The sequence below is a fragment of the Sceloporus occidentalis genome, unplaced genomic scaffold (assembly GCF_023333645.1).
Source record: "Sceloporus occidentalis isolate IW3139 unplaced genomic scaffold, rSceOcc1.0.p SCAF_29, whole genome shotgun sequence".
NCBI lineage: Eukaryota > Metazoa > Chordata > Lepidosauria > Squamata > Phrynosomatidae > Sceloporus > Sceloporus occidentalis.
Genome location: NW_028317009.1, coordinates 8,328,247 through 8,356,031, shown reverse-complemented (window position 1 = coordinate 8,356,031; position 27,785 = coordinate 8,328,247). Strand labels below are relative to the sequence as shown.

General features: G+C 43.3%; 1 protein-coding gene across 1 annotated transcript; it reads right to left on the bottom strand.

Moving 5' to 3' along the window:
- Positions 1-786: 786 nt before the first annotated feature.
- On the bottom strand, positions 787-26,240 carry LOC149299267 (zinc finger CCCH domain-containing protein 18-like). The gene is made up of 19 exons (XM_089486687.1): positions 26,165-26,240; positions 25,352-25,559; positions 24,023-24,620; positions 23,140-23,224; positions 20,272-20,420; positions 19,920-20,012; positions 19,532-19,689; positions 18,953-19,070; positions 18,585-18,841; positions 7,048-7,299; positions 6,211-6,330; positions 5,288-5,377; positions 5,032-5,181; positions 4,888-4,953; positions 4,246-4,411; positions 3,683-3,880; positions 2,984-3,080; positions 1,668-1,764; positions 787-991 (listed from the first exon to the last, which is right to left on the bottom strand). Exons 1-19 carry the CDS (start codon positions 26,238-26,240, stop codon positions 787-789), a joined length of 3,183 nt encoding a protein of 1,060 aa, XP_089342813.1.
- Positions 26,241-27,785: the final 1,545 nt, after the last annotated feature.

The window sequence follows — 27,785 nt, the reverse complement described above, 5'->3', positions numbered from 1 at the left end:
ATATATATATATATATATATATATATATATATTACACACACACACTGACGACACAGAACAAACCAAGTAAACAGAGAGAGGTTTTATCAAAATACTTTATTCCGGGGGTATGCTGTGTCCCCCAAAAATGTCCCATGTCTACAGAAACACCCCAAGAGACAGCAATGCACTGGCTTTAATGTGTGTTACTAAATGATGCCCCCCACTTTCCTTCCCAACTAAAACAACCTATTACTCAAAAATAAAAACGCATAATTCTCGACCAAGAACAAATCGAGAAAAATATTTATATATTTATAGGTTTTTTTCTGTTTTTTTTTTTTGAAGTTCGGATTGGGACAGCATTCAGGGGGTGAGTAAAACCCAATTCTGGGACTCGGCTCACTGTTTTTTTTTGTTTTTTTTTTACAGCGGAGACTGCCTGAGAAACTACAAAAAAAATTCATAGAAAAGAAAAAAAAAAAACCTAAAAACAAAAAAATTGGACACATTCATAAACGGCAGGAGAGGGCAAAATCACATCAAATAAGATTTTAATATTTTAATCTCCTCATCTTCTTTCTTTCCGCTAAAAGTTGCCTCTTGTCTGGTCCAACCAGAATACTGGGTAGAGAAGTTTGTAAACTGGGCTCTTACTGGAAATGTCCTCTAAAGCAGGGGTGGCCAGAATAAAGGAGATGGTAAGAGGGGCGATGACGCGGCCCCCCAAATCCACCACGGCTGTATTCACGCTCAGACTGAACGTATAAAACCGAGAGTCTCTTTCCACCTGCGCGGGGGGCAGCGCTATACTTTGCCGGGGATTTTGGCTCTCTTGCGCGCGATGGCGTCCTCCACAGCTTTGAGTTGTTTCAGGAGCTCCTCTCTGCGGGACAGCGTGCTCGGTTTGCTCCCTTTGGCGGAAGCGCCCGGCGGCACGGCCTCGGGACCTTTTCCAGGGATACTGGTGACTTTGCTCGAGCTTTTTGGAGGTGGGGACAGAGGACGTTTCCTAGGGGAGAAAGGAATGGAAAATTGTCTGGATCCATAGAACACCAGCAGCAGACAAAAAATAGAGATTTCTAATAAATATTTGCACTTTATTTAGGGTTTCTGTACATTATACCTCATTATGGAACAGCTTCTTTATTTTTGCCAATTGTAAGAAATAAAGAACAAAAAGAACAATTTTTTAACTATATTATAAGCTTTACCGATTCCAGTGGCCTGGATAGAAGAGGGCAGAATGCACCCTTTTGCTCAGATATTAAAGAATCGGTAAGTTTTTCTACTTAAATAAGGCTTCATTTTGTTTTGCAGAACACTTCCATTATTTCAGAGAATATAGCCTATTTTTCCGTGTATTATCAAGGGAGATTTTTCTCCAGACAATTTTATTGAACGAGTTGAAATAGAAGTTACGTTTTAAGGAGATATACTATACTTTCATGTGGCAGAAACTTAATGCCCCTCTTTGTTCCTCTATTCAATTATAAACGGGGGATTGTCGAAGCCGAGCGCGATAACAATTTGGTTAAAGGCTCCAAATCATAAAGAGTATCTGGACTTTGCTCGGTAAAATTTAGCTATTTTGTCGTGGGTTACGTATAAAAAGCAACCACTAGAATAACCTATAAAGCTTAATGGATTTCTCCTCTTTCTTGCCGACCACAGAAGGAGTCACTCACCTGTCTGTCTGATTGGGCGAAGGTTTGGCGATCGGTGCTCTCTGGCGGTCCGACCTTGGCGAAGGAGGTTTGCCAACCGGCTTCCGATCTCTGATTGCTGTCAGACAATTAAAAGAAAATATCACATGGATTTTTTTCCTTAAAGCTCTGTTACTAACCGTGGTGATTCATCTACTTTTTTTTTTTCCCCCATATCGGAGAACCCCAATTTCTTTCCCCCAGGGCACAAGCCATTGAAAGGAACATTTGTCTTAAAGTGAAGGTTCTTATTGTTCAGAATGAGGACACACAAAGGTATCGCAGGGTTCTGCGCCCATAGAAGCTTCAATAATGTGTTTAGAAACAGCAGGAAATTCTAGATTTTGTGATATCTGGCTCGCTGTTTGAATTATACATTGTGCAGGGCTGACTCAACACTTAAAGGATAAATCTGTCTTTTATAACTTACAATGAAGGCAGGGAGATAAACAAACTCCCAGCTTCGGTGAATAAACTCTTGGGAAGCCTTCAATGAGTAGTTTAGAGTTTACAACTGGTGTAAATCATACAAATGTGTCAAAAGGCCAAGGAACGAACTACGTACAAACAGGCGTAACTAAAAGAATACACTCGGAGGTAAATACTAGGACACAGGGATATGCCGGCTGAAGCAAGCATGGACAGACATATTGTTTCACGAAAATAGAAACGGTTTTCTTTCTTTGCTATTTAAAGCCAATAATCCAGGATTCCACGACTCAAAATATACACATTTAGTTTGAAAATAGAAATAAAGGTGGTAGCTATTTTTTGCATTCTAAAATCACCAATAAAATGTCATTACAGGTAAGGTGGTAGCTATTTTTTGCATTCTAAAATCACCAATAAAATGTCATTACAGGTAAGGTGGTAGCTATTTTTTGCATTCTAAAATCACCAATAAAATGTCATTTTATGAACATTTAAAAAAAAAAAAAAAAAAAAAAAAAAAAAAAGACGCCAGCGAAAGCCCTTGTGTAAACAGCTTCGGGCTAACTCAACGCCAAGTCTGTTTGGTTTGGTTTAGAAGGGAATCCATCCATAAAACCATAACTTCAAAATAAAGTTCAAGCGTTAACAATAACCTTTAAATCTAAACATAGAAGGTGCTTAGGGGCACAAACTTTGCAAACCCACCCCGCTGGAAACCGTAATGAGAAAAAAGGCCTGATGGGTAAAAGGCGAAAATAGGGCTCACCCATTAACATTCTCCAGGGGACCCTGAATTTATCTCTCTCTCTCTCTCTATATATATATTATATATATATGTTATAAAATATATTTATAATGATCCTCACCTCTGTCGGGTGAAAGAGCTGCTTTTTTGGCAGGCGGAGACTCCTGCCTCTCCTTGTCCGATGGTTCATAGCGCTTCCTACTCCCTTTATCGGTGGCCTAGAAGAAGATCCAAAAAGAAAAAGTTAAAAAAAAACAAACAAACCAGGCCATGAAATAAATTGGGATTAGCATTCCTGGCTTCAACTGTATCAATGCGAAGAAATACCCAGTTGGTTAAAAATACATCATTTATCGGGCCTGAATTAGTCCGCAGTGCCAAGCGTTTGGATACAATGCCCCTTGAGTTGTGGGTAAATATAATCTGCAGAGAAAGGCCTGCCAGGGGCAGAGAAGTTCACGGGATTCATGGTTCCTGTTTCGTGTCAATGATCTGGAAGGTCACAGCGGCTGGCAGGCGGCGCGCTTGACGTGAAGCAGTTAATGGGATTTCCAGAGTAAACTCCAGTTTTGATTCATAAAACTTACTGTGGCTGAGAGCCAAAAGTGACACAGAATGCCCCGGCCCTGCACCCCCCTCTCCATGGATCCCTGGTTAATATTACATTAGAAACATAGCACAGAAATACTTTAAACCAATAAGGAACCGAACGTTATCACGAACCGAAGAGGAATTTTTCCGATAAGGAACGGCAGCTATGAACTTGCTACGAAGCCTTGCTGCTGCTAACGGGTCACTAACTCCAGGGACGCCTGATCACCTTGTTCAGCAGCGTCAGTTTGATGTCCTTGTGTGCGCTGAAGCCGCTGGGGGCCGGTGTTGGAGCAGGACCCTGCGGGTTGGATTTGTTACCGGTCGTCAGCTTAGGGACTTTTGCCGGGGCAGTTTTGGGAGGCTGCGCAGCCGCGTCACGTGTGCGCTTCTCGTCTTTTGCACGTGGCTCTTCAGTCTTTTTCTTCTCACCTGTAGCTGCAATAAATAATAATAAATACAACTGAGTATTTTTTTTAAAGATTCTTTTACCAACGATAACATTGACATGACCCAATGTAATAAATTTCTAATTTATAATCAAAATTATTAGAATATGTTAATGTAGCCATTATTTTACATTCTATAGAGTTTCTGTGTACAGAGTTACAAGAAAGAACTTCACCGAGCGGCACTAGCCTTATTGCCCACGTGTAAGCCGGTGGCCACAGTTGAGTTCAAGGCAAGCGTGATTCCTACAGAAATCTTTATAAACAATGTAAGATTGCTTAAAACATTAGCTTTTATTTTTTATTTATTTGACCTGTTCTTTAAACCACAAAATAGCACGACTTTACTTTTCTCCTTCTTGGCTTGGGCCGGGGTCGGAGAGCGGGAGCTGGCGGAGGAGATGGGGCTGGCCAGATCGGCGTACATGTCGTCGGAATCGGCGCTGCGCACCGAGCTGCTGCTGGACGACATGCTGGAGACGGACGAGACACTGCTGACGCTGAGCGATCTGAAACACACGCAGAAACGTGTAGGTGGAAAGCAGAGCATCTGGAGACCACGTTACTGTAGTGGGGTCTATTGGGGTTGGACAAGGAATGGTTTTGTATCCCAAAAATCCAGCCACAAAGCCTGGGTTTCTGATGCTACTGTCTGAAGATTGCTGGAACAAAGGCGGCATAAAATAGCCCACGAAAAACAATTTATATACAAGTACCTACCTTGATTTCCTGATTGTTGGGTCACCAGGAGGAAAATAGGGAAGAAGAAAAAAAAAAAGACCTTTGTGAGTTTGCTGTATGAATACATAGAGCTCGATTGTACTGTAAAAAGTCATTAACCAAGATCCAATCACATTGCACTGCCCTACGCCGACCAATGGGACAGCCACGCTCGACGTACCTGGATTTCCGAGACGCAGAAAGAGAGGGTGAAACGGAGGCAGATGTGGAACGCGAAGATCTGGACAGGGAGCGGGAACCAGACTGAGACCTGGAACTGGAGCCGCTGTAACTGCTGACGCTGCCGCTTATACTGCCGCTCACTGTCCGTCTGGGCGAAACAGGAAAGCTGATGGAACCAGCGTGTGGGATAAATACATGGCGTCCACGAAGAAAATCTTCCACTTACCTTCTTGGTGGAGCTTTCCTCTTGGTCTCTTTTTGCCGGCCGACTCTCTTCTCCCCGCTGGGTTTCGCCTGCTCCGGGACGGTCTTCGGAGGTTTCGCGGTTGCAGCCGGGGCGGTGGCAGGTGCTGGCTTCTTGGCATTTTGCTTCTCCCTGAATCAAACATAAATGGGGAACATCAGCTAGGACAATGACCTGCGGCCAAGACATAGTATCCCGGAACTTTAAAGTTTGTCCTGTTTCCGCTGGCCGTTCTTACCCCTTCACCGTAACAGATGCAGCTTCTCCTTTGGTCTTGGGGGGACCTTTAAGTGGGGCCGGTGACGGGGAAGAGGAGAATGATCGGGACCTGGCGGCACCAGAAGAAAACATTATCAACAGAGACCTCTTAAGGAAAAGAAAACAGATTGGTGTCATGGTGCATTTATTAATGGGATGCCAGCTTCTATAGAAGTATAATTTACGACCGCAATACTCATAATGACTTTCTTCGATACATCTTCATCAAATACCATAATGATGGTCATACAATTGGAGGGTCTACGTAATTTATGTTCCAGGAGCTTAGAAACAAGATCTCAATGCATGCCGATCATAAAAAAGCTGCACTTGGCACGTCTCTCTCAAATTAAATATCAATTAAACCGCTGCCTCTTCCACTCGCAGACAGACATGGACACAGAGAGGTGTAAGTACATTAATTTCATCTCATTACAGAGGCAATTATCTCAACAATGAGACCTAAAGTATCAGCTTCCGGGAACAAGAAATACCAGTCGGACTAGTAAGAGTTCCACTTTCATGCTGGAACTATCGTCACGCTCTGCCGGCAGTGTCTACTACATTTAAAGCGCACCCGGCACCAAAGACGTTTTAATAATCGCAATACAAATACAGCCTATTTCCTTTAAAAAAAAACAAAAAAACAAGTTTGGTGGTTTTTAGTAGCAGATTTTGGCTTATGGTGTAGCTCATAATGGGGTGTGCTTACCTAAAATATGGACTATGGTAAGCAGATAACACGGTAAATAGTATAGCCTTAAATATTGTCCAGCATTGTCCTTAAATCGGTGTACATTCTTTGTAAAGTCCATTATATTATTTTTAAATAAGTTGACAGGTCTGGTTTAGGAGAAAGTCTCCGAGACGCACCGAAGCCCAAATAAAAGCAGTGGGGGTTACCTGGATCTGCTTCCAGAAAATGAGCTATGGCGAGAAGAATGACTGGAATAAGAGCTGTAAGAGGATGATCTAGAACGCGAGGATCCAGAACCAGAATACGAGGAAGAATGAGAAGATGATCTAAAATGAAATAAAATACAGACATATAAACCTATTTGTAAAGCAGCGGCTTAACACATTGTACACATACACTGATCTTCGGACAGATTGCTCCTCGCATGGCATCTACGATGGGGAGTTGTAGTTGAGAAGGTTAAGAATGCTTAGGTCCAAATAACAGAAACAAAGACAAATAGTTGGGTGTATTTTGTGGCATGGCAGCCTGAGCAGATATGGCCCCTTTAGAACAGAATTATGACTACACCCCTTCTACAGACATAAAGAAAAATATATTCCCATGGCAAACCTTAATTTAAAATCACATAAATAAAAGCTTGTATGAAAGAACAATCCTGCTCCTTTTCTTTTTTTTTTTTCCCCCCACTGTTTGAAGCAGAAATAAGGGAAGGCAATCATAATCGGCACAAATACTTTGTGACAAGTCAGTGTTAGATCTAACCGGTACAGGGTAACTGTTTCTAGAAACAGCAAAAAAAAATAAATATGAAAAGGTATATATAAAAATTCAGAGATAACATCTCATGATCAAGCGCTAAAACATCCAACTTGCTCCTCGGGTGTATCGGATATGGACGGATACTCCTAGTGATTTTGTGTGCATTGATACATTTTAAGAGGGGTCTATTTATCGGCTGACGTGATCCGGTGTGGGAAGTGCTAGTTTGTGGTGCGTCCGTGTAGTTGTACGTAGAACGCCCGGACTGTATCACGTCTTACCTCGACGAATTGGATCCGGAATCGGATGAGCCAGACACTCGCCGTCTTCTTCTCCCTCGGCTTGGTGACGCAGAAGCACCGAGCTTCTTCTTCGGGGACTTGGATCGCCGCCACGGGTCCTTCCACTCATCGGCTCTTTTAACCTGCGCTGGACCAGCGGCCGTCGGGGCAGCGGTTACAGCTGGAGCAGCTGGATTCACGGTGGCCAAGGCTGGGGACGGAGCCTCCTTCTTCGGCGCTTCATTTGGACGGCTTAAAAAGAATACGAATAAGAGTAAGAACACACACAAAAATAGAAGTTACAGGAAAAAAAAAAAAACCCACAAAAAACCCTAAATGACTATAAAACTGTGGATTCCAGGCCAGAAGAATCCTCTCCAAGGCTCAACAACTCCCACTCTGCAATCTTCACTGATGGATCATGGGTCTTGAGAAAAATTAGCATGAAATACCCCGGCAATCCCTTAGCAGGAGGAGCAGGTATGATGTCAGAACTGGAAAATATACATTTGAATAAAAAGAGATAACAAGAGGATAAAAGAATTTACGGATTGGCCTTTTCTGCTCTTCTAGACTAATAGAACCTGAGGATATGCAAACAAAAACAAGGTAACCGGCATCGTACGGAATCACGACGCTCCTCGTGGGTTACGGTCTGGTTGAGCGGGTGGAGAAGCTCGAGAATTGGGATTATTTATTATTTTTCTTAACCGGAGAGAAGCATAAAAATCGGTGCATGCCTCCAAGATGATCTCCTGCATCTTCTGCCAACCTTGCAAACAAATGTCAGGACGTATTCTTCTTACCACGCGTGAAATGTACAATTCTGGAGCAAAAAGATACACTTGCAGAAAGGAATGCAGGAACGTTATTTACTCATTCCAGAAGTAACCGTTTTAACAGTTAACTTTGTGCTGCGATTCGGATCAGCCACAACCGTCCGGAGAAACCGCTCCGTTGGCGAATGACGTTATCGAGTCACATAATCTGAGTGGATTGTCATGGCTCAGATTCACAGATAACTTTCCTTTCTTCATAGAAGTTTCTTCTCCTTTGTGTTATTCGAATAAACCGGTTAAGCTACTTTGCTTCCATATTTACAAAGGACGAACTTTCCGACTGTGTGATTTTTTTTTGCATTGCATAAAAAAAAAAAATAAAAAAAAAAAAATGAATTGATTGCCGAGTCCAAAAAAGCTTCTAAAATCCATCACCGCTAAATCTGGAGCCGCGTACTTAAAATACTTGGAAAGATGACTTTTTCCCCACTATACAGTTGTCCGCAATGAGCTAGGATTATGGTTATAGGACAGGGGCGTCCAACCCGCGGCCCGTCAGCTGCGGCAGGACTACATCTCCCATATCCTGAGCTGGGGCGAATCTCCTAAGTGACATCTCTAAGTGAGGAGTTACAAGCAAAGAAGGAGTTAAAAAGCAAAAAGGAGTTAAAAAGCAAGAAGGAGGGTAAAGTATAAATCCTTGTGATTGCATATAATATATTTATATATATTTTGCGCCTTACTGTCTGTTTTTGCCAGTTATTTGAGCTATCCCCATTGCCAAGATGTCCTCCATGTTTGACAATGCGGTCAGGTGTACATCTTGCTCAATGTATGCAATCCTTGAGCAGCGCTTCGAGGGTGCATATTGCTGTGCGAGATGTGTGCGGGTTGCTCATTTGGAAGCACAAATCCTGAGTCTAGAGGAGCAACTGGCAACACTGAGATCTATTGACAACTTGGAGAGGAGTCTGCTGCTCACTGAGCAAGCTCTCTCGCAGGTAGAGGTGGGGGAGGATAGCGGGATGGAGGTACAGGACAGTCAGGCAGCTAGCTGGGTTACAGTTAGAAGGCGGGGTAGGGGGAAAAGCGCCAGGGAGGCTAGTCCTGATCTAGCACACCCCAACAAGTTTGCCCGGTTGGCAGATGAGGGGGATGTTAGTTCAGAGTTAGCAGTACTGCAGCAAGTCCCTGCCTCTGACCACCAGAGGGGTGTCTGCTCCAGTAAGGAGGGAAGGAGGAGCGCAGGGCAGGCCAGACAGGTGCTGGTAGTGGGGGACTCAATTATTAGGGGGACAGACAGGGCGATCTGTCACAAAGACCGGGATCGCCGAACAGTGTGTTGTCTGCCTGGCGCTCGAGTTCGGCACATCGCGGATCGGGTTGACAGATTACTGGGAGGGGCTGGAGAAGACCCAGCAGTCATGGTGCACATTGGCACCAATGACAAAGTGAGAGGGAGGCGGAGTGTCCTTAAAAATGATTTCAGGGACTTAGGTAGCAAGCTTAAGGCAAGGACCTCCAAGGTAGTATTTTCTGAAATATTACCTGTACCACGTGCCACACCAGAGAGGCAGCGGGAGATTAGGGAGCTAAACAAGTGGCTCAGAAGCTGGTGTAGGAAGGAGGGGTTTGGGTTCATGGAGTGGGTAAGTAACTGGCTCAGTGATAGGAAACAGAGGGTGGTTATTAATGGTACATACTCTGAGTGGGTGACTGTTGCTAGTGGGGTACCACAGGGGTCAGTTTTGGGTCCTATTCTTTTTAATATATTTATTAATGACCTTGTAGAGGGATTGCATAGTAAAGTATCAATCTTTGCAGACGATACTAAGCTCTGTAACGTGGTTAACACAATAGAGGACAGCGCACGATTACAAATGGATCTGCATAGGTTGGAGGCTTGGGCTGGGATGTGGCAGATGAGGTTCAACACAGATAAATGTAAGGTTATGCACATGGGGAAGAAAAATCCAGGCTGGGAATATGTATTAAATGGGAAAACACTGGGGACGACTGACATGGAAAAGGACTTAGGAGTTTTAGTTAACAGTAAATTTACCTGTAGCGACCAGTGTCAGGCAGCTGCTGCTAAGGCAAATAAAATCATGGGGTGCATCAAAAGGGGCATAGATGCCCACGACAAGGAAATAATTCTACCACTGTACAAGTCACTAGTCAGACCACACATGGAATACTGTGTACAGTACTGGGCACCAGTGTACAAGAAAGATATAGTGGAGCTGGAGAGGGTTCAAAGACGGGCAACCAGAGTAATAAGGGGAATGGGAGGACTACAGTACCCAGAAAGATTATCAGAATTAGGGTTATTTAGTTTGGAAAAAAGACGGCTTAGGGGGGACTTAATAACTATGTATAAATATATAAGGGGGCAGTACAGAGATCACTCCCAGGACCTATTTATACCCAGGACTGTATCTATAACAAGGTTTCTACACCAGCACAGACGGGGGTTCTTTACAGTAAGAGCGGTGAGATTATGGAACTCTCTGCCAGAGGAAGTGGTGATGGTAAACTCAATAAAAGAGTTCAAAAGGAGCCTGGACGTGTTTCTTGAAAGCAATAATATTACAAGTTATGGATATTAGATTAATAGGGACAGAACGTTGATCCGGGGATTTATTCTGATTGCCATATTTGGAGTCGGGAAGGAATTTTCTCCCTGGTATGGGGCAATTGGCATCTGCTTCATAAGGGTTTTTTGCCTTCCTCTGGATCAACACAGTAGGGACACAATATGTATATAGGTTGAACTTGATGGACTTTGGTCTTTTTTCAACCTTATGAACTATGTTACTATAATGTTCTTTCAGCTAAGGGGCTGGCTGAGGAGGATGGGAGAGGTAGTCTTGCAGCAACTGGAGGGCCGCAGGTTGGACGCCCCGGTTATAGGAGATAACAACTGAGGCCGAGTCGGCGTCATTTAAGGAGAAATTAGCAGGTTAGATTGTTAATGAACTTAACGTAGAATATGCAGGTGGTTGTAACCATCTCTATGGAAGCTAGAATTACTTTTGCCGTAGAAACCTCCTTGCCGGGGCACTTGTTGGCACCAAGACTCAAAAAGCCACGGTGGTTTCCAGTGGTCTTGGCTTGAGTTTTCAATATCTACAACACGTAAGTTTGACCGAGGCAGGCGTGAGCCGTTATCAGGTCATTACCTAAAGTAACCTGCTTCCTCGTGCTCATTTACACAAGAAGTGGAAACGTACATTCAAGGCAGGGTTCGCGGATAACGTTCCCGTTGCCTCCCATGTTCCCCTGGCATATGACAGTCTTTGCGTGTAAAAAGGTGCGATTTGGCAACCTGCCAATGTGACTTAAAAGTATTTATTTTGGCATTTCATTGAAATTACGTGGAATACATCTGCATAAATTAACACGGGCACAATAGACGGGCAGACGCTAATTTCATTAAACTATTTATAGGCTGATGAACCCTCACAGCCCATGAGCTGCAGAGACGCGTCCACAAAATGAAGAACCGCAACCCCGATTATTACTTTAAAGGTGCTGTTCCACTTAGACTAAACACTAGTGTGTTGAGCAAGTATCCCCTAGCACAGGGGTGTCCAACCTGCGGCCCTCCAGCTGCTGCAGGACTACATCTCCCATCCTCCTCAGCCAGCCCCTTAGCCGAGAGAGCATTATGGGAGAAGTAGTCCTGCAGCAGCTGGAGGGCCACAGGCCGTACACCCTTGCCCTAGCAGATCTGTCATTTTGTTCTCTCTAATGGATGTTAAATCACATACAAACAGAAATTGTTCAGCTTCTATGGCAACAGCCTATTAGTGCCCACTTGCATGTCACATGACAGGCGTTCCCGTACAAAAAAAATAATTTATTATTTCAGAAGGGGGTCTGGAATAATGTTTCTGAAGCTTCCTGTAGTGATAAGACTAGTAGGTGGAACAGCACCTTTAATGTTTAAATATTTTACCATTTTAAGTCACCGGAAGAACATGCAAAGATGCACATGCGCTGTTTTATTAAATAAAATGTAAACAGTAATCATTTTTATTTTTTTTAAAACGATTCACAGGTGTAGGATATGCCTACACGGTTTATTTGGAAATAGCAAAAGTATTGCGGTTAAAAGAAAGAAGAAAAAAAAAAAAAGAAAAATCTTTTGGGGGGCGCTTTTGGGATCGTAATTCTGACAAAGCTTTAGGGGCTCACTCGATCTCCCATGACCACCAAATGAATTGCACGTGGGCATTTAATAAGCTGTTGGGTTTCATTCTTTCCAAGGTATGTGTGACAGGACGTTCCAGGCAGGAATTGCGTGCAATTAGCGTTTTCCAATCAATGAATAATTCATTTCATTTAAATACAATGTGTACCGATTCCCACTAATGTATAATGTAAAACGCACACTAATCTTGCACAATAAAGCGATTAAGTCACCTAGAGAGTGGATTTGCACGCAGGGGAATGGCAGGCTGCGGCATGCCGGCCGGCGGCGTGCTGCAGAGCGCTTGGCGAGTGCATGGTGGCAGCAGGAGCAGCGAGAAGCCGGAGGCCGCCGGCTCAAGCTATTTTTAGGAAGCTGCTGTCTAAACGAGGAAGTGAAATTCATCTCCCTTGGCTGCAATACATACACCTTACCTTACGTAACGGGCCTGCCTTCCTCTTATTTGCATAATGGCCGACTTATCTGTGACCCTATCCCTGAATGACATCACTACCTACTTGTTTTTCAAGCGTGTTGTAAATTTCCAATATTACATCGGACTTCCATAGACACCATTACAGCCAAGAGCAGTCTCACGTAGCTTATGTTTAACCTCTACTGTTCCCAGATAGGTAAACGACGCTCTGTTTAGACAACCTGTTGCATTTCGCCTTGGAGCGTTTGAGGAGTAAACCAGTGATTATGGCCTTAAAAACCCCCAAAGAAAGGATAAAATCCTGTTAGCGCCTAAATGTTTCTAGACGGGCAATGAAGACAAAAGTATTAATACTTCCGGTAAAAAGAGGATCAGAGGATACAAATTATGGCCACCTCGGGTTTTAAAAATTTGAACGTTAGAATTTTAAAATACCGCCAGTCTCCAGCGCTCATCTGCGGCCTGAAAACTGTAGTTGAACTGCATTGTTGAACGAAGGACCGATTGCGAATACAAAATATTTTTAAATGTTCAGAATTTAATTATGACTTGATGGATGGCTAAGTGCAGTAGTCTGGGATTAATATATTATAACAGACACTCACTGGCCACTTTATTAGGTACACCTTGCTAGTACCGGGTCAGACCCCCTTTTGCCTTCATCTTTCGTGGCATACTTTCTACAAGGCGCTGGAAACATTCCTCAGAGATTTTGGTCCATACGGACATGATGGCGTCTCCCGTTCCACCGCATGCAGAGATCTGGTGGCTGTGGAGGCCGTTGGAGTTCAGTGAACTCATTGTCATGTTCAAGATACCAGTTTGAGATGATGTGAGCTTTGTGACATGGTTCATTATCCCGCTGGAAGTAGCCATCAGAAGATGGGGACACTGTGGTCATAAAGGGATGGACATGGTCAGCAACAATACTCAGGTAGGCTGCCGCATTTAAACGATGCTCAATTGGTATCAAGGGGCCCGTTGATAGAAGGCAGGATGGATCCATGCTTTCATGTCGTTTACCCCAAAGTCTGACCCGGCCATCCGAATGTCACAGCTGGAATCGAGACTCATCAGACCAGGCAACGTTCTTCCAGTCTTCCATTGTCCAATTTTGGACCTCAGTTTCCTCTTCTTAGCTGACAGGAGTGGCACCCGGTGGGGTCTTCTGCTGCTGTAGCCCATCTGCTTCAAAGTTCGAAGGGTTGTGCTTTCAAAGATGGTATTCTGCATTCCTTGGTTGTAACGAGTGGTTATTAATAATATATATATATATATATATATATATATATATATATTTTTTTTTTTGTTTTTAATATATATATATATTTTTAATATAAAATATATATATATATTTTTTTTAATACGCTAAAAATAAACTTTCAGTCCTAGTGTGCACCTACTTATCTTGTATATGCTATTTTGAGCTGTGGATATTTACATTTTTTTTTGATTGCGGGTGTGCACGAACTCTTACATTTCTATATTTTATATATATATATATATAATATATATATTGTGGAATCTTAGGATGTGGAGAGTTTGGGTAATAAGAGGTTGACTGTTTTCTGCATTCTGGTGATCAGAGTCTGATGGTCTGGGAGGTAGTATTGTTCTGTAGAATAGAAGAACATGATATATATGGTAGAGGGCATAGGTCAAATTACACAACTGAATTAGTTGGTGAGACTAAGTGTAGCCTCTGGGTCAACTTCAGGGCAAAGGATGTCTGCTTAAGATAACTGAAAACCCACCCATATCATACATATTAATGTTATGTAGGTTAGGCTTTTGCGCTTTCATAGTAAAAAGCAGAGTTATTGAAATTGTGCCAGCCTTTAGCAGGAGCGTACTATTCTTTCTTTGTTATTGAATGTACATTATATATATATATATATATATATATATATATATATATATATATATATATATATATATATATATAAAGCTGTCAGACCTGCCTGCCTTTTCCCTGCAACTGCTTGTATCTGGAATAAACATTCAAAGAAGTCTGGCGGTCATCACAACGTTTGATTTCCACAACAATATATATAATATATATTTAAGATATATGTATATGTATTTAATATGAATATATATGTATTTAATATACAATATATAATTTATCTATGTATTTAATATATAATATATCTATTATATTACATATATATATATATTACATAGATATTTAATAGATATATCTTAAATATATAATATAGACATATTTAATATACAATATAATATATACATTATATATAACATATATTTAATATATAATATATATATATTTTTTTAATATATGTTTATATTATATATATTACATTAGATTGTAACTTGTTTGAGCAGGGCCCTCCTCACCATTGTACAGCGCTACGGAATTTGATGGCGCTATATAAAACAAATATATAATATTTTTATATATATATATATATATATATTAGATTAATAATATAATATATATTATATATATTAAAATATATTTATATATTAGATTATATATTATAATATATATCAATATAAATATAGTTGAAAATCCATTGTCTTGCTCCTACAAGCAAGAAACGCACGACCCCTAGCAGCGGGTGAGACCAGGCATTATGTCCTCGGCTGCCCAGGACAACATAAACACCCGCCTATGAGCCAACGTGAAGTCCAGAGTTAGCAAAGAGTAAATATGGAAGTGATTTCATAGACACGCACTCAAACCCCGCAAACAATGTATTCTTCTATTGCAATAACCTGATTTCATCTCATTGTTTACCTGTCACATTAAAGTAATGCAAAGGGCTTGGCGATGCCAGCTTCGACCTCAAAAATGGGCCAGCTATCAATTACCGTATGCCTTGCTGCGTTAATCACATCCATAATAACAGCTAGAAGGGCTTGCTTATCAGTGTTCGTGACAAAATTAGGTTAAAAATGGCACAGACATGACCTCACGGCACTGGCATCTGCATAAAAATCTCAAGACTGTTAGTGTACGGCAGCATTTAATGCCAAAGCATCAGTAAAGCATCCTGTCTTAGAAAGTTTATCTAAAGGTTCCAACTTGAGAAAGGTTCCAATTTTGTTGAACGTTTAAAAAAAAACCAAAAAAACCCCCAAATACTGTATGTGTGTGTATATATATATATATATATATATATATATATATATATATATATATATATATTATATATTATATATATTAGTACATTTTAAAAAAAAAATAGTTGCTAGAAAGTTAACGGTACCGATTAAAAAACTGAAACAATTTTGTATTTCAGGTTGTAAGGTGTTATTAGTTCACAGGATGTGGACATGATGTAACAATTGCATCATAATACTGGAGAGTTACTTCCTAGGTAGGAGGAGACCGGATGCAAAGCAAGTTTATTCTGTGATGATGCAAACCTCAGGGGGGTTCTGTAAGCGTATAGGGAATTATTTTAAACGTATGTAAGAAAAGTATGCCCTAATAACCCTGCGCTAACTGCCACCCCTGTGTGCGCTATTTTTGGTGATGGTGAAACCAGGAAAATAGGAAGTAGAATACATTTTTGTATATGTCACAAATGATTCCTAAACATTGACAAGTAGAGAGACGGAATCTCAAGCCTACTGTGGAAGAATCGGAGTGAGGTGTACATATTAACTGGGGGGGGGGGGGGGGGGGGTGTTAGTGGTCTCCGAACCACAATGTCAAACACCAGTCTTTAACCTCAAAGATGCATTGAATTAAAACGCACGGGGGTGAGAAAGTCTGTTTTCGGATGGAGTCCTCTTCCTTCATCACTTGCCCAACAGTATTAGGAAGGAGGCCTAATGATACGGTAAAAGCTCACCATGTCAACCCTTTAGGGGGGTTGGCTAGTTTGTTAGTATACCGTGATTGGCCAGGTGGCGAGCCAATAGAAAACAAGGAGCTGTTTTTCCTGCGATAAAAGATCCGGTGGATGTTTTTGCGAACGCATCTGGGTTTGAAAGGAGAAAAGGGTCTCCTCCAGCTCCCGGACATTCCGATTCATAAACACGGAGCGCACACTCAATAGATAGCGCTGCCGTGAAAGAAATCGCTTGTCTTTCGCAAACAAAGGCCCATTGTTTACGGAAGGATGGGGAACGATTACACATGGAAGCCATGCCCATTTCCAGCCGCACCGGGAGCTATATATAGAAATGCTATATTTAGACGGCATGCCACCTAATAATAGAAACACTCTTCTGGCTTATACTTTGGGAAAACACACACACTTGGCATGAATATCTGGAATTACAGGTATATCAGATTGTGGGGTAATTTCACATCCACAATGTCATCACCAGAGATATTACACATGCAAAAATAAAGCCCAGATCAAAAACAGCTTTATGGGTCAAAGGTCACCGTCGGGAGCAGTCACTCAGTAAATGCCCCTGCTGGTGGCCACATGACTACCACTTTATCAGTAAGAGCGAAGCCAGAGTTTTTTTTTTTGTGGGTTTTTTTTTCTTTTTTCTGAAATACAACCAGATCCCAAAAATATCCCGCTCCCCTTTATCTCAACCACACCAAACAGAAGCACATAAGGCTACGCATGCGCAATAACCGATTGACATCGGGGACCAAGCTGCCCTGAATGGAAGACGAGACAAACGACTTATTAAGGTTTAAGTCTCTACAGCAAGAAGAGCACCGAGACTAGGCGGGCCGAATGGGGCTGATCTGCCGGCAGATAAAGGCCGGCAGCAGTCTCGGGTTGCCATGTCACTTGGGCAAGATTGTCTGCCGGTGACGCCAAGCTGCCATATCTACCGTAAATTACACACATTCATATAGCGGGCACCTTTCTAAAAAGAATGTCTGTCAAGACCCTCCACAGGCATCACTTAAAACAAAGGCCAGAACACTGAGCTGTACCTCAAGGTCTGTAATTAACCATCTTTATGCCAATAACCTCCTTTTATTTTATAATGAATAATATAGAAACAGAGAATACATAAAATCGGCATTAAAGCCCCCAGATACTGCTCCTATGTGTGTCTCTATAAATGCAGGGGAGGAAAAAAGGGAAGAAAGCCGCAGGATAGGATATTAGCTCATTGTCAAGCTATGCCACCTTTTGCCACAGATCTGGCAAGTTAAAATACCCCCCCAAGCGTATTCACAGGCTACTTGAATGAACGTGGCAACGGCAGAAGCTGTGATGGCGACTGCTTTAAAAATAAAGGGGGAACCAAAAGCTTGTTAAAAAAAAAAAAAAGGGGGGCAATGTTAATAAATTGTTGTAATTAAGCTTATTCAGCTTAATGCCTCTGCAGTCATCCGTTCACGAAATATACTGTGCTTCCCACAGAGGGGACACGGGAACGTGACATGCGCGGCTCGGTAGTGAAAGTAAAAGTTACCTCCAGGAAATGTTTATGATGTCATTATTACTACCAGGAAGAGCGACAAGGTAAAAAAAAAAAAAAGGTCCATTAAAAAGTGCTTTTCAAACAGTAAGCGTACGAGAGACACGCTAAGGGGAACACCATGCGTTCAACAGTCCCATGTTCACAATAGCGGTATTACTGCTACTCAGGAAAGTACAGCCCTACCAGCCCCAGCTGGGGAAAGTTTGCTGAAAAATCCAGACACTGGAGCTTTTAAGTTAAAATACTTAAGTTTTACGAAGTAGAGGGAAGTCAAAGGAGGAAAAATGGCAGAAAACGAGGTCATGATCTAATACTAGAGGATCAGCGGTTTAGGTGAAATTTGAAATAAAGTTTTAGTTTGTTTAGGGGGGTGGTAGATAAGTGGGACAGCCTCCCAGCAGAAGTGGTAAAAGTAGAGGATTTTAAATATAGATGAAATACATAGAGCTCCCATGTTTTCCAAACAAACTTGACATCACTCATGTATAACAAGAGAACCGCACACGAACCCCCCCCCCGTAACTGATAAGAAATGGCAAGAGGGCCACATTGATAATATATCGGGTTAATGCAGCATCAGGATGAACAACAAAGCCAGAGCAGACAAATCCCATGTAGCCAAGAACCCTTAGACCTTACGGCTACCAATCACTTCTGGGCTCCTAAACACATTGCGTGTGGCTCCTGGACACAGCAGGGGTGGAAGCAAGCAGAGTAAGAGCAGCGACTGAAACCTGCGCCAATAACCTACCTGGGAAGGAGAGGAGACTTTATCTTGGTCTTATCTTTGTCCTTCTCCTTTTCCTTCTCTCTGTCTTTTTGTCGGTCCTTTTCATCCTTTTTGGTCCTCTCTCGCTCATACTCTTCTTTCCGCCTCTGACGCTCCTTTTCCCTTTCTCGTTCCCTCTCCCGCTCTCTTTCCCGCTGGCGGCGCTCCCTGTCTCTGTCCCTTTCGCGTTCCCTCTCTCGGTCCCGCTGTCTGTCTCTGTCCTTTTCACGCTCTCTCTCCTGGGGGGGGGGGGGGGGGGTGGACAATAAGGATGGGTCAGATTGCCTTCATCAATTTTAATGCAGAATATGACATTTTCATAGCTTCCTTGATCTTTTAATACGACTTACTCGATATCGATACGGCTCAGTCTCTGTGTACTGTACTCGGAAATTCTCATACTGGCCGCCACGCCAGAATCGATCCATTTCCATGTCATAGTACGGATCCGCATAGGGGTCGGCGGTACTGAAAAGTAAAAAAATAAATAAAAATATATATATAAAAAATTAAAAAATAAACAATGCTTTGTCTTACTTTGTAATCACATTCTATGAATTGACTGTTGTAAAAATACCAAAAATCACATTGCTGCATTATAACGGAGTTTATATGGTTTTACAACCTCGGGATCTCCAACTTCCGTTTCAAAACCTAATAACAGATGTCTGAAGTGGCTCAAGAACTGAAATATAGCATTAAAAAAAGTTTTATGGCCAAAAAAAAGCACGTGGATAAGTCCCATGTTTTGGCACACCGACAGAGTGTTTTTCCAGGCATGCTCGTCGGTTGCCGCGCGTTGCGTTCAGGTAGCATAGGCTGTAGTAAGCGTGTGCAAGCGGCTCACTTCAGAATTTCTGTACTTCACAAGTCGCTTTTAAACATGCGAGAGAAATAAAAGTAATAAAAAAAAATATGATACGACGCACCCAGTTTCGCGAACTTCTCTGGTTACTCTGTAATTCCAGTCTCTGAAGTAATCGTTCTCTTTGTCGAAGTCTTGTTCGTCCTCGCCTATCGTCACCGTTAAACGCTTCTCTTCAAAGTCGGGCTCCTGCTCTTTGCGCATTGTGGCTTTTTTTAGGACCTGCGAGGACGGTCGTTTAATGTTAAAAGGCAGAAACACACAGGAAAAAAAAAAAAAAAAGATCTATAACTTGCTTTACCCATAAACGAACCCATACATTACGCTAAGGGTCGGGTCTTTCTACAGCGCCATTTTTTATGTAATGAGGTCATCAAGATGAAATATTTCATGTCATCATACAGCGAACAAAACGCTGTACTAGTGGTGTTCTGTCACCGGCCCCTGCTCACCTCCTTTGCTTGCCGGAGTCCCCTCTCCCAAGCGCTTTCCGCGGGGGGCTCTGCTACAGGTGGAGGAAGAAGCTCATCCGTGCCAGGAACTCCCTTTTAGGATAAAGTAAAGGTTAAAAAAAAATACATCCAATAAGCAAAGAATGGGAAAGATGACAGAAACAATGTCATTACAAAGCTACGAATCCTTCACACAAACAAGATCTCACACAGATAAAAAAATACATCCCTTGCCATGGAGCCATTAAATGTGGGCCCCTGGCAGTGTTAAAAACGGGGCAAGAGTTCGTCTTTGAGCACAACGCACACATCTAGAAACAAGCGGAAGGGTTCATGCGCAATGCCAGCTCACCCAAGGGTTTGGAGGTACCAAGGGAAGGGTCACAGGCTGAGGAGTGCCGTTTGAAGAAAAAGGGTCCGGCATGGAGATGAGAGAGTAATTCCCTTTATCGTTCATCCCGGGATGGATAAAGCGGCAGTTCATACCCCACGTGCAGTTACCTAAAAGAAAGATTAATAAGACATTAATGTAGCAACCCGCTGGGCGCTCCAACACGGAGTCTCAGGGAAGACCCTCTAGATTGCCAGCTTGCGAGCCGGGCTCTCAATGTATCGGCTCGTCAGACCCTTTAAACATATGGACTGCAAGGAGTGCTGGGGGAAGAGTTGGCGCTATATAATTAAAAGACCGGGGTACAATTAGCGCCTATAGAAATGTATTACACGCGTACCGAAATGCAAGGGAATGAAGGACTATCCGGGAGAGCAGATCTGTTAATAAACGGTGCATTCATTGACCGGCTCAGACTTCCCCTAGGTACGCTTTTAAAGCCTTTCCGATTGTTAGCGCTACATTTTATTTATAAAGATTCCGTAGCGTTATTACACTATTTACAATGTTATTAAAACAAACAGCATTTAACACAATACTGGCAGAAGTACTAAGAAGTGAAATTGATTCTTTTGTAACTGGTTGATTACAAAGAGCGCGGGAAAACACTTTATTCAATTATTTCTGGTTAGGATTCTGGGATAATTTTTAGAAGTGGCGTCCAAACAGCAAAATTTTTTTTATTTTTATAGGAAAAGTGACTGAAAAATATCTTGCGTTCCAACGTAAGGGAGGCTGCGGCCTCGTCACAGGTGCGGCAATCTCTGCTATCGAAGCGGCCACCTGTGCCCAACACGGACAGCTAGTTTGGGCTTTAACCCCTTGGCGACAATGGCTGTTTTACAGTGTTTAGCTGTAATATTCTTCTTAACTTTTTACTTTACCCACACAAATTATATATAGTTGTTTTTTTTTCCTCGGGACAGGCTTTTTTTTTTTTTTTTTTTTTAGATATCATTATTTTGATTATATCTGCAAAGTTAGTATAAAAACGTAACCGAAAATGATTACATTTTTGATTCCTCAGAATTGTTCATGGATAGCGGAAGCCAGAAAAAAAATACCCCAGCTTTCCGAGCACCATTGGGAAATAACGGCTGCCCCCTGGTGGCCACGTACAGCTATAGCAGGTTGGGTTAAACGTAGAATCTGCAGGCAGTCGCCTGTTTTGCCTGCTGCAAAGACTCAAATGTTAAACCCTTTTGTTTGCACTCGTCACGCAGCCACGTGCTCCTGACATAGAGCGCTGAAGGGTGTGCGGCCTCATTGCTGCACTTTGGTTTTTCCCCGATGTTATTAAATATGCCCCGTCTTAAGAACTTGTGATTCAAATGCCTGTGAATGGAATTTTTTTATAATTCACAAATATGCCTCGTGCGAGTAACGTAAAAAAAAACAAAAAAACACATGAACATTTAAAGGGACCACATAACCATCACGCGCATTAAAGAGGGTCCCTTTAACATGATGGCGCTGCTGGTACCGCCGGACGCGTACGATTGGCTGGCCAGAATAAATGACAGTGGGGCATGACACAGATCTAAAAAAGCTGCTTGAAAACGCCTGATTCGAGATTAACTTTTTTGTTTGGTTATGCCCAAATCATTAAGAATGAAGGAAGAAAAAAGAAAAAGTATATTTGGGAAATATTGACAGTAATGCTTATTTTCCCAGATGGGGCATATTTAATAACACCGGTGGAAAAACCAAAGTGCGGCAATGAGGCAGCACACCCTTCAGCGCCCGGTGCCGGTGGATGATCGCGGGGCGAGCGCAAACAAAAGGCAGGAAGCGGCGACGTTACTCACACAATAAACAATACGGAGGGAGGAAATAGCCCGGCACCTTAAAAGACACCGTTTGGCAACGCTTTATCCGCCAACGCAATTCTATTTTGACGGGGAGCGGTTTATGCAATAATATTCAGACGTCATCGAGCGTGTGTTGGCTTGCTTAACCCTTTGCACGCTGGAGGGCTAGGAAATTTAATGCAAACCAGCTAGATATGATAAATAATAATAATAATAATAATAAAAAAAGCTGGGTCAAAAGCTAATATTTAGAAAGTTTTGGTATACGCCACAGATGGGGACAAAAACATGGCAGAGCCGGCTTATGGGGAGGCATCCGGGCAAATAAGACGCGTCGCTGTTGTCTCTTTTGACAGAGAATACTTTAATAACCTGAAGTAATATTCTGCCAATAACAGCAGAAATAACAGAAAGGCATCGAGTATACCCAAAGTTTATCCAAAACCATTGGTTCCATAATGTAATCGATCATGGAACGCGTTCTTTGCCGGTCTCCCCACTCTCACGGGAAGCAACGTCGTCTTACAAGCCGGTGTTTGCTTATCCAAGTAATTCGCTGGATGAACGGTGAATTAACAAAAGGCTAAAGCTCTGCCTCCCGTGTACCCGGGGCTATTAACCGGGATTATTGCAGCGCGGAACACGCAAAGCGTGTGGGGGTGGGGGCAACATACAACAGCTTTAAAGTATATTCCTTGCCGTTTCTGTTTAAAAAAAAAATGTAGGATAACACTTTTGGGCACGCAACATGACGACAGCAGCAATATTTTGCACAAAAAAAAGTTTTTGCAGGTCCCTTCATCTATATACCTGCTGGCATGGCCTAAACAGCATCTCCACAAAGCCCAACATCCCCTGGGAAGAGCCACGCACTTAGAGAATGGAAAGACTATAAATGATAGCATGTGACCCATTTAAGCGCTCAGAAGATCAAAGAGGTGGCCAAGAAATGTCCCCTACTATCTGAAGCCTTCCCTGATCACCCCGCCATAATAATAATAAAAGTTACGTATCTTACCCTTCATGAAGAATCGGCAGGTGAGCCTCGGTCTGGTCTTTCTCTCGTTGGGGTCCTTCACTTCTCCTTCTTCCAGATCGTCGTCCTGAGGATGGAGATACACCAACAAGGAAGAAATCAACAATCCGATATGTTCAAATCGTTACACTGGATAACCTTGTTTAATATCACAATTTAATATTTGATTTCCGATTTCTGTAGAGGTATGTTTACAGATTCGCTAAAAAACAGGATTATTTCCAAGAAACAAGACTCTAGTCTCATCAATCCTCACAGAGCCCCAGTCTCTCACATAAGTAGCAGCGAGTCAGTATCTGCACCTAAATGGGACGCTTTTGGGGGTCACGCATACAAAGAAATTCTGGTTTAAGGTTTGAAACAATGTCTTGTCACCCTAGCAACCAGCCAAATGTCCCAAGACAAGAAATGTGTTACAAGGTCATGCGTCTAAATGAAGCGGCCCGCAGGGTTTGTGTAACTAGGCTGTGTTTCGGTTTTGTGTCAGTTCGCATATAATTCTATTTTGGTGTCTGCTTTCTAAACGGAATTTTTACCATGCGCCGGTTTACCAGCCCCATTCAATAAGTCCCTACAGCGAGTACAAGGAAGCATAGAACGTAGAATCGTTTAATATTACACGCGACTTCTTTAAAGATCTCAATGACCTCAATGACTAGCGACATCATTCCTGCTTTGGGTAAGCGATGGAAAGGTAAGAGATTGGGAATGGGGCATAGTGCTAGGACAATAACACTGCTGAGAAATAATAACGTGTATTATTAACCAGAATGTGAAGTGTATTGTCCGATTCACTTTTACAGATTAAGGGAGCCTGGTCTCTGAAGACCACCATAAAATAATTGAAGCAGGACACAGAACTCACATCTATTTCGCCTTCATCCATTTCTCCGTCATCATCCTCCTTTTTATCTTTTTGGGCTTCAGCGTTGTCCTTCTGGCCTTCTTTTCCATTTGACTTCTTGTCATCTGTAGGAGAGTCTTCTTTTTCCTTGTCCTCTTCATCGTCAGCTGCCAGTTTCTCGGCTTCCTCCTCTTGAGCGGGTCCCGTTGGGTCTTCTGGCACCTCCTCGTCATAGTCCAGTTCATGTTCATCCAGTTCTCGTGTCACGGAAGAGGCCTCATCGTGTAGATCCGCGGCTCTTTCCTCCTCTTCGTTGTGATCGGGGGAGGTCGGGTCATCTAGGATCTGCTCATTATCCGAGTCCTGGGACTTTGACTCACTCAGATGGTCTTCTTCGTCTGAATGCCTATCGGGCTTAGGAGAACTGATCTCCTTCACATCTTCATCAGAATGTCTGTCGGGGCTTTCTTGTGGCTCTATTCTCATCTGATCCTCCTCTTTATCCAGTTCCTGATCTGAAATTTGGTCTCCGTCATCCTCATCATCTGTGAGCGGGGGCTGTATTTCATCGGGAGAAAGAGGGTCCTGGTCAGAACTCTCTGGCGTAGCCATCTGTATCCTAAAAAAAAAAAATATATTTAAAACATTGGATAAGCTCAACAAAGCAACTTCAGGTGGTATCGATCTAGGAAGCTAAACTCTCTTGCCATGAAGCTGTTCTAAGCAGTCCTAAATGGAGTTGCCCACCAACTATCAACCATGGCCTTTTGGTGGCATCAAACTCTGGCTTTAACAATGAACGACAACTCACTCGGTCGAACGCTTCTATACATCGTCAAAGCCTAAAGAATAATACTCGTAATTTATCATAACTTTAGCCATTAAAAGAACACCTCCTTCTCCTACCGCTACTAATTTCTCTTTGCGCAGAACAAACCTTGCTCTTGTTCGTGGGCCGCACAGAGTAGGGACCTTAAACTTACCGTTACAGTAGGGTGATTGTAATAGAATTTCTGCTATTGGATTCTTACCTCCCACAGGCGTTACCTTACATTTATCAACATTAAAAAGGACACCCCATCCATCTTATGCACTTACGATAGTTGAGTGGCCCCTTGAAATTTTGACCCCCTTGCATGAGGGGACTATAGAGTTTCTGTCTGGCTCTTTTCACCCCCATGTAGCACCCATCTGTAGGTGGTATATGGACTGGTGTCTTATGCTCCATACCCTACACACACTCCTATCTTTATCATGTTTTTAAAGCATGCCGAGGGTATGCCAGCGACCACCCAATGCCAGGGGGTTAGAGCAGACTGCTGATGGACGTGGATCAATCGATTAAGGTACTCTGCGGGCACTTCATTGTCTACCTGCTTGTAGCGCATAAAGCCCCAGGACAAGTAGTGAATATGGGGCAACGCTGGGGTCCCAACAGCTGACAGGTGAGAATACCCTGCAATCCACTCCACCTGACCGTTTCCCGATACCCGGAACACGCTTAGTGTCACGGTGCCGTCTGCCACACGCATAATTATTTTTCTCTTACCGATGATCACTGGGTTGGGGCATCAGCCAGTGACGGTAGGAAAGAGACCAACAGGAAAAGCCTGTTCTCTTTTGCCGTTAGAGAAGGGGCTATGCCGTCAAGTGCCCTAATGCCCTAAATCTACTTACTACGGGTAGCTCCTCACACACATACACACACTGCAGGGGCAGTGCACTGGTACCCCCCCACACACACTGCAGAGGAAGTACACTTATACCCCCCCACATACATACACTGCAGGGACAGTATACCGTTTACCCCCATCCATACACTGCAGGGGCAGTACACTGGTACCCCCCATACACACACACAATGCAGGGGCAGTACACTGGTACCCCCCATACACAATGCAGAGGCAGTACACTGGTACCCCCCATACACACACTGCAGGAGCAGTACACTGGTACCCCCCAAACACACCAGGGGCATTACGCTGTTACCCCTCCCCCCCATACACAGCAGGGGCAGTACACTGTTACTCCCCATACACACACTCTGCAGTGGCAGTATGAGGACATCTGTGGCTTTTTACCCCCAGCAGCGTTAATTCTGCTGCACAGCCTGCCCGTTGCACTGAACTCACGGCCTCCCTGGCACTCGGGCCTGGCCCTTACCCGAAGCCCCGCTCTCCCGGACTACCGTGCACCCGGCTGCCTGGGCCCGGCTCACCCCACACTCGGGTCTGCCCATTGCCCTCACTTACCTGATGCGGATAGAGTGTGCTGTGGACTCCTCGGTCGGGCGGCACACCGGAGGCCAAGCGGGAGCGCGACACACAGATCCCCCTACAGGCTCAGGCCGACCGCCGCCTGACGTCATCAGCCAGCGACGTCGATCATTCGCCTTTCTCTGTCACACAGCGTGCGGGTTAATGCTTCCGCGTTTGGCCATGTTTAGGGTATCAGTACCTGGGTATGTTCCTATCATGGTGTATTTGGGGTGTCAGGGTGTATTTGGGGCATCAGTATCTGGGGTATTAGTGCCAGGGTATATCTGAGGTATCAGTATCAGGGTATATCTGGGGTATCGGTATCAGGGTATATCTGAGGTATCGGTATCAGGGTATATCTGGGGTATCGGTATCAGGGTATATCTGGGGTATCAGTATCAGGGTATATCTGGGGTATCAGTATCAGGGTATATCTGGGGTGTCAGTGTCAGGGTATATCTCGGGTGTCAGTATCAGGGTATATCTCGGGTATCAGTGCCCGGGGTGTATCTCGGGTGTCAGTATCAGGGTATATCTCGGGTATCAGTGCCCGGGGTGTATTTGAGGTATCAGTATGAGGGTATATGTGGAGTATCAGGGTATATCTCGGGTATCAGTGCCCGGGGTGTATTTGAGATATCAGTATGAGGGTATATGTGGAGTATCAGGGTATATCTCGGGTATCAGTGCCCGGGGTGTATTTGAGGTATCAGTATGAGGGTATATGTGGAGTATCAGGGTATATCTCGGGTATCAGTGCCCGGGGTGTATTTGAGATATCAGTATGAGGGTATATGTGGAGTATCAGGGTATATCTCGGGTATCAGTGCCCGGGGTGTATTTGAGGTATCAGTATGAGGGTATATGTGGAGTATCAGGGTATATCTCGGGTATCAGTGCCCGGGGTGTATTTGAGATATCAGTATGAGGGTATATGTGGAGTATCAGGGTATATCTCGGGTATCAGTGCCCGGGGTGTATTTGAGGTATCAGTATGAGGGTATATGTGGAGTATCAGGGTATATCTCGGGTATCAGTGCCCGGGGTGTATTTGAGATATCAGTATGAGGGTATATGTGGAGTATCAGGGTATATCTCGGGTATCAGTGCCCGGGGTGTATTTGAGATATCAGTATGAGGGTATATGTGGAGTATCAGGGTATATCTCGGGTATCAGTGCCCGGGGTGTATTTGAGATATCAGTATGAGGGTATATGTGGAGTATCAGGGTATATCTCGGGTATCAGTGCCCGGGGTGTATTTGAGGTATCAGTATGAGGGTATATGTGGAGTATCAGGGTATATCTCGGGTATCAGTGCCCGGGGTGTATTTGAGATATCAGTATGAGGGTATATGTGGAGTATCAGGGTATATCTCGGGTATCAGTGCCCGGGGTGTATTTGAGATATCAGTATGAGGGTATATGTGGAGTATCAGGGTATATCTCGGGTATCAGTGCCCGGGGTGTATTTGAGATATCAGTATGAGGGTATATGTGGAGTATCAGGGTATATCTCGGTATCAG

What these genes read in the sequence shown, in the direction of transcription:
- LOC149299267 (XM_089486687.1), bottom strand. Translation starts at nt 26,240, where the DNA reads ATGGGCAGACCCGAGTGTGGGGTGAGCCGGGCCCAGGCAGCCGGGTGC. An exon ending in GCATCTGTTACGGTGAAGGG is followed by an intron (nt 5,182 to 5,287) that starts GTAAGAACGGCC and finishes TGTTTGATTCAG; the next exon opens with GGAGAAGCAAAATGCCAAGA. An exon ending in AGGAAAGCTCCACCAAGAAG is followed by an intron (nt 4,954 to 5,031) that starts GTAAGTGGAAGA and finishes TGTTTCGCCCAG; the next exon opens with ACGGACAGTGAGCGGCAGTA.